At 45.5% G+C, this 12,374-nt stretch overlaps 1 protein-coding gene across 1 annotated transcript in view; it reads left to right on the forward strand.

The window, feature by feature from the left end:
• Positions 1-794: 794 nt before the first annotated feature.
• Positions 795-12,374, forward strand: part of PPP2R5A (protein phosphatase 2 regulatory subunit B'alpha) — a 118,027-nt gene continuing 106,447 nt past the window's right edge. The window contains exon 1 of the mRNA XM_056568263.1: positions 795-1,247. Coding sequence (XP_056424238.1) covers positions 1,100-1,247 — 148 coding nt within the window. The 5' untranslated portion in view covers positions 795-1,099. The remainder of the gene's footprint in view (positions 1,248-12,374) is intronic.

Here is a 12,374-nt window from a genome sequence, read left to right on the forward strand (position 1 = left end):
TGAAACAGCAAACAAGCTACAGATTGTAGACCACATTACACTGAACTCTCAGGGCCTGCTGGGAGTTGTAGTTTTGCAATGGCTACAAAGCCACAGGTTGGAGGTTGCAGTGTTGCGAATAGCCAAAGGCCGTAGAGACATTCTGGGAGTTGTAGTTTTGCAAAAGCTGGAGAGCGACAGATTGTAGACCACAGTACTGGGTTGGAAAGGCTGACAGGGCATGCTGGGAGTTGTAGTTTTGCAATAACTGAAAAGCCACAGGTTAGAGTTCACAGAGCTCCTAAAGGTCGATTACTGTCAGGGCATGCTGGGAGTTGTAGTTTTGTATCCTCTAGGGAGGCACAAGTTGGAGATCACTGCCCTATACCTACACTTTACACTCTCAGGTTGCACACACAATACTCACAGATTGCAACATCAAAAATAATCAAAAGTCACCAAAAAGGTATCTAATTGGTTAAAAAATAAAAAAAATTGATATCTAATAAAAAAAATAGTAAAAATGCTAAAACGAAATCATTCTCACACACAGTCAGTAAAATTTCCTGACACCCGCAGCGCCCCCCCAAAAACATGTCCATTTTCATTGATTAATCGCCGCAAAACCCATCCACTCCACCCTATTGGTCAATCGGGCAGGAGCAAGCTCGCCGATTGGCCGTCGCGCCCGCCCATCACGATCTCCATGACAACCGTCTCTCACACAGTTACAACTACGACGTCAATCCGCACGCCACGCCCCCGACCATTCACCGCGCTCTGCTGCCCCCTGCAGGCGAGGATTAGTAAGAATTCCTGGCGCACGTCACGCCTCTTCCCGCGCTCCCATTGGTCCCCTGAGCTGTCAGTCATCTCCCTGCACACTCGGTGCGGGCAGCAGTTACCGACTTACCGCCACAGGTTTTTTTTTTTGCACCCCCCCGGCTTGTGGCTGAGCCGTATGGAGTCCGTGAAGTGAAGAGAAAACTTCTCATCCCCCCTCTACCCCCTACACTACCGAAGAGCATGACGGGGAAAAGTCCGAGCTAAAGGAGTCACATGCCGAGGGTTACCCGCGGACGACGCACACCCGGATTACTCAGAGTTGGGCGCTTTCGACATGTCGGCGATCTCCGCCGCCGAGAAAGTGGACGGATTCACGCGGAAGTCCGTGAGGAAGGCGCAGAGGCAGAAGAGGTCGCAGGGCTCGTCCCAGTACCGAGGACAGGGGGCGCTAGTGGAGCTGTCCCCGCTTCCCCCGCTCAAAGGTAACACAAGATAAAAATTATATATATGTATAAAAAAAAAACCGTGTATACCGCGCATTCCTGTCACCTGTGGAGCACGAGCCAGCAGCGCGCCCCCTGCCGGCTCAGGTGTATAGGGGCCCCCTTGTTGCCTCTGTGAGGGGGTCGCCCTGAGCTGCGGGTGTAACAGCGCACCCTGGTGGAACAGTGAGGAAGTGCATGGATATGTGAGTCTTGTGCCCCTTGCGGTGTGTGCGAGTACTGCAGTCTATACATTAGGAGGGGCAGATTGGGGTCATGCTCGTTTTTTTTGTAGGCGCTGCTGGTTAACTATTAGTCATGGTGCGCCAATGCATACTGTAACGGAGAGCAGAAGATGATATTTGTTTTATTGGCCTGGATGCATCAGTATACTTAAATTTATTGGCTTTGAAAAAACTACAACTCCCAGCATGCCCGGACAGCCTTCGGCTGTCCGGGCATGCTGGGAGTTGTAGTTTTGCACTGCTCTAATTTAACAGGCCAGCAGCGCCATCTAGTAAAGCAAAGCTGATATTGAGCTGCAATACCACACACAGCCTGAGGACAGGGGTGGCGCTGTTTTTGGAAGAAACCAGCTGAGTTTTTGTAGATGTACTGTCTGTCGGTTCGCTCAGGGATGCTGATCTGGATCATGGGGGTGAAATCACGGTGTTCCGGTCTCTTAACGTGCTCTTTGCTGTCTTATCGCCGCTCCTTTACTGCTGCCTGCCATGGCAGGCAGTAGTAAAAGAGCTCAGATAACACTGATCTATGCTATGCGATGGCATAGCATTGGTCAGTATATGCCATCTACAGATTGCATGTAACTGTCCCCTATGGGACTAAAAAATTGTGAAAAAATGTGTGTGGAAAAAAAAATGAATTAACCCTAACCCTATTAACCCTATTAAAAATTTAAATCACCCCATTTTCAAATAGTGTAGAAAAAAATTATGTATTTTTTTTTTATATATAAAAAAGCCAGCCCGCTTATAAAAACTAGCACCCCTTTTTTCCCATTAAAGAAAAAAATGTAATTAAATAAAAAATAAAATAAAAAACCCTGTCACATGACATTGAAAAAAAAGTATCGGTATTTGGTATCGGTGGGTATTTTAATCGGCGAGTACGCCAATGCAGAGACTGAAGCATTCAGAATGGCACCATGGCCTTTTTCAACAGTTGATCTGTAGGGGGGTGCTAGGAGTTGGACCCACCCACTGATTAATATCATCAAATTTCTTAAAGGGGTCTTACGGTGGAAACTTTTTAAATTTTTAAAAAAAATATATATATATAAATCAACTGGTGCCAGAAAGTTAAAGGAAAACTGTCACATATTTTCTCCCTCACTATCCACAGGTATTGGTGAATAGTGCGGGAGACGCTGATTAAAACGAGCCCTACCTTGGTCTGATCCGCGCCGCCTTTCGCCCGCAATTGTAGTTTTAATCTCTGTGTATATCCTGCTGTAACTGGCAAAGGCGGGGCTTCTGCGGGCTAACGGACACTGACGTCAGCGCCGCTCATGAATATTCATCCCTCCCTCTGGTTAGGAGCGGCGAAGAGAGGGAGAACAGGAGGGATGAATATTCATGAGCGGCGCTGATGTCAGTGTCAGAAGCCCCGCCTTTGCCAGTTACAGCAGGATATACAGAGATTAAAACAATTGCGGGCGAACGGCGGCGCGGATCAGACCAAGGTAGGGCTCGTTTTAATCAGCGTCTCCCGCACTATCCACCAATACCTGTGGATAGTGCGGGAGAAAATATGTGACGGACAGTTTGCCTTTAAACAGATTTATAAATTACTTCTATTAAAGAAAAAAATTCTTAATCCTTCCAGTACTTATCAGCTGCTGTATACTGCAGAGAAAATTCTTTTCTTTTGGGATTTCTTTTCTGTCTGACCACAGTGCTCTCTGCTGACACCTCTGTCCACGTCAGGAACTGTCCAGAGCAGGAGAAAATCCCCATAGCAAACCTATCCTGCTCTGGACAGTTCCTAAAATCGACAGAGGTGTCAGCAGAAAGCACTGTGGTCAGGCAGAAAAGTTTTCCAATGGAGTACCCCTTTAATTCGTTGTTTGCATGGGGTCTTGGGATGCAATACTGGGGCTAATTATGCCCCCCCCCCCCCCCCCTTCAGCTGCAAGACCGTGACTATTAGCTTGCACATAGTGGTGGTGAGCGTGCGCTCTGCTCAGGATCTGTAGTGATAAACAAGAAAGCGGAGAGCTGACAATCTGTGGGGGTCCACACCAATGTATCATTTACACTCGAGTGCCCCCTTTTAGTTTTTGTTTTTTTCTCTTCATACAAGTCAGTGGAAATGTCATGAACATCATGTGCCATTTCCCTACAGTTCTTTATCCAGAGGCGATCTCCTGACGAAATGTCATGTTACACAGCACAGCGCCCGTTGAATTTGTTGTGCCGGCGGTACATGGCTGTGTTATGCCACGGAGTGTGACATTCGCCCTGTGCCCCTGCTCTATGGCTAAAGGGGGGGGGGGGGTTCAGGTAGTGTTATGCGAAGGGCGTGACGTTTTACAAATCTGTTTGCAAATTGCAAAAAAATAAAAAAACAGACTTTTATGTTCTGATTATGTCAGGTTTGTTCTGTGAATTCCATAGCAGTATCCACCTTGGCGGAAATTTCGGCAGCATTTGAACATGGCCCCATAGAGGGGTGTCCCGAAAGGAATGGTTAACCCCTTTATAGGCATGCTTCCAGTAAAAAATGCATTAAAGATATGTTGTAGTATTCTCTGTTACAATGGTCTCCAAACTGTGAGCCTCAAGCTATTGCAAAACTACAACTCTCATCATGCCTGGACAGCCGTTGGCTGTCCAGGCATGCTGGGAGTTGTAGTTTTGCAACATCTAGAGGGCCACAGTTTGGAGACTACTTCTCTATTATAAGGCCATGCCTCTACTCCGTAATCTGTGGCCAACACTTTTGAAGCAATTTCTTGTGGGAGATGCACTTTCCCTCACTAGAACAGGGGTCCCTCGACCGCAACTGCAGCCACGAAGAGTGTGAAGGCTACGGGAGTCGATCTTGCAATCCATCTCTTGGCTATCATTGTCAGCATGCGTGCTTGTCCACCGCTATGCACGCGCATGTGTGTGTTTGTTTGTTTGTGTGTGTGTTTGTTTGTGTGTGTGTTTGTGTGTTTGTGTGTTTGTGTGTTTGTGTGTTTGTGTGTTTGTGTGTTTGTGTGTTTGTGTGTTTGTGTGTTTGTGTGTTTGTGTGTGTGTTTGTGTGTTTGTGTGTGTGTTTGTTTGTGTGTGTTTTTGTGTGTGTTTGTGTATATACACACACAAACACATTATATATATATATATATATATATATATATATATATATATATATATATATATAGTAAAAAAAATGCAGCACATCCAGTAATATTACCACGGGTGCCCAGTGTCCAAGGCCTGATCCTGGCCTATCTAGACAGTCCACAGAAATCAATGGCACAGCACTCCAACAGCGTTCCAATCAAAAAGTGAATTTATTCAAAGCATATCTCCAGTAGCAACGTTTCAGCTCTACACTAGAGCTTTTTTCAAGCATGAAAAAAGCTCTAGTGTACAGCTGAAACGTTGCTACTGGAGATATGCTTTGAATAAATTCACTTTTTGATTGGAACGCTGTTGGAGTGCTGCGCCATTGATTTCTGTGGAATATATATAAATATATATATATATATATATGTCTGTTGGCACCCCTGAAATGTTTCATGAAAATGAAGTATTTCTTACAGAAAAGAATTGCAGTAACACATGTTTATTCCCTTGGTGTGTAGTGGAACTAAATGAAAAAAGGGAGGAATAAAGCAAATTGGACATAATGTCACCAAACTCCAAATATGGTCTGGACAAAATTATTGGCACTCTTTCAAAATTATGGATAAATAAGATTGTTTCAAGCATGTGATGCTCCTTTTAAACTCACCTGGGGCAAGTATCAGGTGTGGGAAATATAAAAATCACACCTGAAACCAGATAAAAAGGAGAGAAGTTCACTTAGTCTTTGCATTGTGTGTCTGTGTGTGCCACACTAAGCATGGACAACAGAAAGAGGAGAGGAGAACTGTCTGAGGACTTGAGAACCAAAATTATGGAAACATATCAATTAGGGATCGACCGATATGTTTTTTTTTAGGGCCGATAATCGGTGCAGGTTAGGGCCGATAACTTATACCGATATTCCGGTATAAGTTATCGGCTATTTATCCCCCCGCGACACCGCTGCAGATCATTGATTTAAAGCGGGCGCTTTAAATCAATGAACTGCAGTGGCTTTTGCGGTGCCATAGACCGCCGCCGCCGCCGCCGCCACCCGCTTCTCTCCCCCTGCCTGTCCGGGGGTCCTGAGTCCTATCACCGCCACCGCTCCCCCCCACCGCCGCACCGCTCCCCCACCACCGCTCCGCGCCCCCTACCACCACGCCGCGTCGCACCCCCCACCGCACCGGCCCCATTGCCTCCCCCATCCCTGGTTTTATAATTACCGGGGCCCGGGGCCCGGGGTCCACTCTACATCTGGCTCCGGTGGCGTCCTCCTGAGCTGTCACTGTGCGCACTGACGGTGACGTCACGTCACTCGTCATTGCGCAATGCGTAACGCAGGACACAGCAGGAGCCAGAAGTAGCGTGGACCCTGGCCCCCGGGAACAGGTAATTATAAAACCGGGGATGGGGGAGGCAATGGGGCCGGGGCGGTGCGGCAGGTCGGCGGTCGCGGTGCGGGGGGCATCATCGGCTTATCGGCAAGGTAATTGCCGATACCTATAATGCCCAAAATCGTGATTATCGGCCGATAATATTGGCCAAACCGATAATCGGTCGATCCCTAATATCAATAATCTCAAGGTTACAAGTCCATCTCCAGAGATCTAGATTTGCCTTTGTCCACAGTGCGCAACATTATCAAGAAGTTTGCAACCTATGGCACTGTAGCTAATCTCCCTGGGCGTGGACGGAAGAGAAAAATTGATGAAAGGTGTCAACGCAGGATAGTCCGGATGGTGGATAAGCAGCCCCAAACAAGTTCCAAAGATATTCAAGCTGTCCTGCAGGCTCAGGGAGCATCAGTGTCAGCGCGAACTGTCTGTCGACATTTAAATGGAATGAAACGCTATGGAGGAGACCCAGGAGGACCCCGCTATGGAGGAGACCCAGGAGGACCCCGCTATGGAGGAGACCCAGGAGGACCCCGCTATGGAGGAGACCCAGGAGGACCCCACTATGGAGGAGACCCAGGAGGACCCCACTTTGGAGGAGACCCAGAAGGACCCCACTATGGAGGAGACCCAGGAGGACTCCACTGCTGACACAGAGACATAAAAAAGCAAGACCACATTTTGCCAAAATGAACTTGAGTAAGCCAAAATCCTTCTGGGAAAACGTCTTGTGGACAGATGAGACCAAGATAGAGCTTTTTGGTAAAGCACATCATTCTACTGTTTACCGAAAACGGAATGAGGCCTACAAAGAAAAGAACACAGAACCTACAGTGACATATGGTGGAGGGTCAATGATGTTTTGGGTTGTTTTGCTGCCTCTGGCACTGGGGTCTTGAATGTGTACAAGGCATCATGAAATCTGAGGATTACCAACAGATTTCGGGTCGCACTGTACAGCCCAGTGTCAGAAAGCTGGGTTTGCGTCCGAGATCTTGGGTCTTCCAGCAGGACAATGACCCCAAACATACGTCAAAAAGCCCCAGAAATAGATGATGACAAAGCGCTGGAGAGTTCTGAAGTGGCAGCAATGAGTCCAGATGTAAATCCCATTGAAAACCTCAGGGGTGTGGAAATTTAAAGGAAAACTGTCAGCTTGCTCCCCCTGCACTAACCAGAAGTACTGGCTGGTAGTGTGGGGGATTGCTGATTAGTTTGATGCATACCATGTCCGGATCCACCGTACTGTTCGCCCAATTATCTTCTTGATATGCAAATTAGCTGCTAACTGGCATGGGCAGGGTTACTGCCTACATCTGGCACTGTGATGTCACCACCGCCCGGCCCGCAGCACCGCCCGGCTTATGAATATTCATGTTCTCCCTCATCATCTCCCTCTCCTCCCCCTGATTTCAGGACTCCACTGCTCATGTGTTGGCTTCCTGTCTACACCCGGAAGACGCTTAAGTGCAGTGGAGTCCGGCTACCTCTATAGTGGATCGATTTGCAACAGCTGGAGGCACCCTGGTTGGGAAACACTGCTATATAGTGTAGTCTGCAGCACTATTCTTGCCACCAACATTCTAATAAATGTTAGATCCATCAGGATTTATTGGGCTTTGTACCAGTTCTTGCTAATGTTATCACAGCCTTACATGAACGGGACAGCTTTTCTTCAAGGACTTCTTCACATGGCCGTATTCACATATTTCGTGCCAAAAAAAACAGGAACATATTCCAGCTGTGATAAGTATAGAAAACATTGCTTCTCCTTCCTCTGCTTTGCTCCTGTCCTGGATGAGGGAGAGGGCTCAGAACCCTGGGGGGGGTGTAGATATTAGGTGGACAAGGACAGCAGGTGACCTGTAGAAGCTTTACCCGGAGGTCAGCGAAGGCGGCCTGTGACCAGTGTTTTAAGGGTTCTCCGGTGGAAAACGTATTATTTATTAATAATAATATATATATAATTATTATTTTTTTTTTAAATCAACTGGTGCCAGAAAGTTAAACAGATTTGTAAACGACTTCTATTAAAAAAATCTTTACCCTTCCAGTACTTTTTAGCAGCTGTATGCTGCAGAGGAAATTCTTTTTCTTTTTGAATTTCTTTTTTGGCTTGCCCACGGTGCTCTCTACTGACACCTCTGTTCGTGTCAGGAACTGTCCAGAGCAGCATAGGTTTGCCATGGGGATTTTCTCCTCCTGGCAGTTCATGATACGGGCATCAGTTGTCAGCAGAGAGCACTGTGGACAAGACAAAAAAGTCAAAAAGAAAAGAATTTCCTCTGTAGCATACAGCCGCTAAAAAGTACTAGAAGGGTAAAGATTTTTTTAATAGAAGTCATTTACAAATCTGTTTAACTTTCTGGCACCAGTTGATTTAAAAATAAATAAATAAAAAAAATTGATAACCACTCAGTAAAGGGTTAATAAGCGTGTACAAATGGGCATCTATAGATCAATTTGAGTGTACAGCACTGTGGAATCCCCATCGCAAACCTATGCTGCTCGGGACAGTTCCTGACACGTCCACAGTGCTCTCTGCTGACACCTCTGTCCAAGACTAAAAAGAAATTTAAAAAAGAAAATCATTTCATCTGTAGCATACAGCCGCTAAAAAGTACTGGAAGGGTAAAGATTTTTTTAATAGAAGTCATTTACAAATCTGTTTAACTTTCTGGCACCAGTTGATAAAAAAAAAAATGCAAAAAAAACCATTTCCACCGGGGTACCCCGTTTAATACTTACCAGGGTCCTGTCGCTCCGGCAGTAGTCCCGCCCCCTCGGCTTTATTGATGGCCATGAGCAAAGCAGTGACGCGGGCCGTCAATGAAGCAGAGGGGGCTTGACTACGGCCAGAGCGACAGGAACCTGGAAAGTGTACATCCCCGCCCAGGGGTCTACATAAAGGGGTACTCCACCCAAAAACATCAAAGGATAGGGGATAAGATGTCTGATCACGAGGGCCCTGGCGCAGCACCCCAGTCATCCGTGCACAGAGCGAACTCCACTCCGTGCCAGATGACTGACCACTACAGCCGCCACGCCCCAATCCATTCGGGTCTATGGGAGGAGTCATGACTGCTACGTACTAGCCATCACACCCCTCCCATAGACATGAATGGAGGGGGTATGGTGTGACGTCACAAATGTAGAAGCTCCATGCTTCCGTGTTCCGGACGCTGCCTCTGCCAGTCTAGAGATCACGGTGGTCCCCAGCCATGGGACCCCTGTGATCAGACATCTTATCCCTATCCTTTGGATAGGGGATAAGATTTTTTTCGGCAGAGTACCCCTTCAATGGATAGCCGGGAGGACTTTATAACTTCATATGCTTACCATACCTGCGGGCAAAAACATCCCCCGTGGATGGTGAGGGGGATGAGTGTTCTTGTTGATTAAGGAAACAATAAAATAAAAAATAAGGGCTGGGATGATGTGTGAAGATTTTTTGTTGCCACTGTAGCGTCTAATGCCGGAAGCATTCAGAGACACAGTAAGGCCCTGTGTATGTCTCTGTATCAACAAAAACAACTGTATAGTAGGTGCTATCCCCGGCATGCATTTATGTGTCCATACATGTAACTGGGGTTCGAGAAGACGTCAGGTTGTACGCGTCATACGCTTTGATAAGCAGGTTGTGCGTATTCCTCCTCGGGGCTTGACAACACCCAGGATAGTACCCGGTGCCTGACTGTGCGGGTTGTCTTCCATAAATCTTCTATAGCTGGACGAAGTCTAACTGGTTTCTGGAGTAGTTTAAATGGCTCCTAAGGTCTATAAAGCAGTCTTTTCCCAACCAGGGTGCCTCCAGCTGTTGCAAAACTACAACTCCCAGCATGCCCGGACAGCCGTTGGCTGTCCGGGCATGCTGGGAGTTGTAGTTTTGCAACAGCTGGAGGCACCCTGGTTGGGAAGTGGTCTACAGGTTGAGTATGTAACTAGAGGTTTTAAAAGTTGTAGAAAGTTGTTCATACCTGTCCTTGGTAAGGCTGGGTTCACACCACGTTTTTGCAATACAGTTTTTTTTTTTCAGGTTTTTGATAAAAAAAAAAAAAAAAACGGATTCCTCAAAACCTGACTAAACTGTATCAAAACGGGTGTACAAAGTTTTATCTGTATACGGTTGAAAAGGGATGTCCGGTTGCATCCGTTTTTTAAGAAAAAAAAAACGCATCCGTTTTAAACTTTTTACTCCATTATGAATAAAGTTTCACTTGTTTGATTGAAATTCCAAGAAAAAAAAAACCTGTGCAAAGTAAAAAACCGTATGGTAAAAACTGGATGGAACCGTACGCACATACAGTTTTGTACGGTTCCCATTGACTCCCATGTTAAAAAAAAAAAACATATACGGGTCAATACGGTTCTTCACCTGGACCAAAAACCGTGGTAGGCCACGGTTTTCTGTCCAGAAAAAATAAGTTAAAAACTGTGTGGTGTGAACTGTATGCAATATGGTGCATACGGTTTTGAACGGAAAGTCTATGGGCACGGTTTTCTGTACAGTTGCATACGTTTTTTTTTTTTTTTTAAACCGTATCCAAAAACTGTATAGAAAATCATGGTGTGAACCCACCCTAATACAGAATTACTGGCTCTACTAAGGCTGCATTCACACCACGTTTTTGCAATACAGTTCCCGTATCAGGTTTTTGATGAAAAACTGATTCCTCAAAACCGGACTAAACTGTATCAAAACGTGTGTACAAATTTTAACCCGTATACGGTTTGAAAAATTATGTCCGGTTGCATCCCTTTTTTTTTTTAAGAAAAAAAGTATACGTTTTTAACTTATCACTCCATTTTGAATAAAGTTTTACTTGTTTGATTGAAATTCCAAGAAAAAAAACTGTGCAAAGTCAAAAACCATATGGTGAAAACCGGATGGAACCGTACGCACATACAGTTATCTACAGTTCCCATTGACTCCCATGTTTAAAAAAAAAAACCTATACGGTTTAATACGGTTTTCCACCCGGGCCAAGAAAACGTGGTAGACTACGGTTTTGGGTACGGGATTAAAAAAAACAGACAAAACTGTTTAAGACGCAAAACAGCTAAACTAGATGATGCGTTTGACATACGGTTTACAATGCTAAGTCAATGCGTACAGTTTTCTATACGATTCCGTACGGTTTTTAATTTGGAACTGTATAGCAAAAACGTGGTGTGCATGTACCCTGATACAGTACACTCGCACTACATCCTATTGAAGTCTATGGACAAATTATGAAAGTAAAAAAATAAATAAAAAATAAAATAAAAAAACATTCTTTTGCTGCTCCTTCTCCTCTACCCCCAGCCCCTCCCGGCGCTTCTGTTGTGCTGGTATCCTAGCTATAGCCTTCCTTAGCTGGGAGTTGCCTGACCTGTCATGACATTCGTGATCTGGAGATGTCTTTTTTCCATTGTACGGATAATCCCATAGAATAGTAGGGGAGATACTCGGGAGTTTACAGCACTTAGTGTCAGTCTCGTACTCTATTATAATGGTAGTTTGTTAGATGTTTTTGTCTATGTGGTTAAAGAGTACATAGGGGCTTATTGTCTTAATGGTTTTTTGTTTTCTTTATGTGGAAAATATATGGAAATATGAGGCCATGGAGATGACCCTTAGAGGGCATATGGACGTCATAGTGGGGGGGGGGGGGGGTCACTCGGAAACCCCTCTGAATGAGCTAAGAATCTCTAAGGCTGCTTTCACACTATAAAAGTTATCTGTTTAAGATCCGTTTGAAGTTCCGTTATAAAATACTGAAAATCGTCCGTTAGGTCCCTTTCACACTATAAAATTCATTCGTTAAAAGATCCGTTATAAACGTCCGTTAGAAAAGCTTTAAAAAAGGATGTTAAACGTCCGTTAGAAAATCCCATTGAAGTCTATGGTATTTTTTTATTATCCGTTATGGCCCGTTATGGCCCGTCATGAATAACGGACGTTAGTTGTGATGGAGGAATTAACGGAACATGCACTCATTTTTCTTCCGTCACAAACAGATAAATTAATGGCCGTTATTTTTAACATTGAAGCCTATGGCTGACGGATGAGCCTTTATGTCATCCGTTTGCCTCCTGGTTTATAATATCCGTTATTACTTCTGAGCATGCTCAGAAGAGGTGACATCAGCTGACTCCTTCAGTGCTGAGGGACTACTAATACTCCCATCATGGAACAGACTTGTTCCATGATGGGAGTAGTAATTCCCCGGCTTCGGGAGTCTGCAGACAGCTGGGGAGGCTACAGGGGCTGAGGGATTGATCGCACCGGGTTTAACTTCTGAGACCTGATGCGATCAGAAGTTATTAAGCAGGGGAGCGGGCGGCAAGCTCCACAACCCTGCGATGTATCAGTGGGTTTTAACTTACATTTTTGAATCCCCCGTGGGGAGCCCTGAATGGCCGATATTGAGGAGCCAATCAGGGCTCTCCTC

This window comes from Hyla sarda, chromosome 3 (genome assembly GCF_029499605.1).
Source record: "Hyla sarda isolate aHylSar1 chromosome 3, aHylSar1.hap1, whole genome shotgun sequence".
Classification (NCBI taxonomy): Eukaryota; Metazoa; Chordata; class Amphibia; order Anura; family Hylidae; genus Hyla; species Hyla sarda.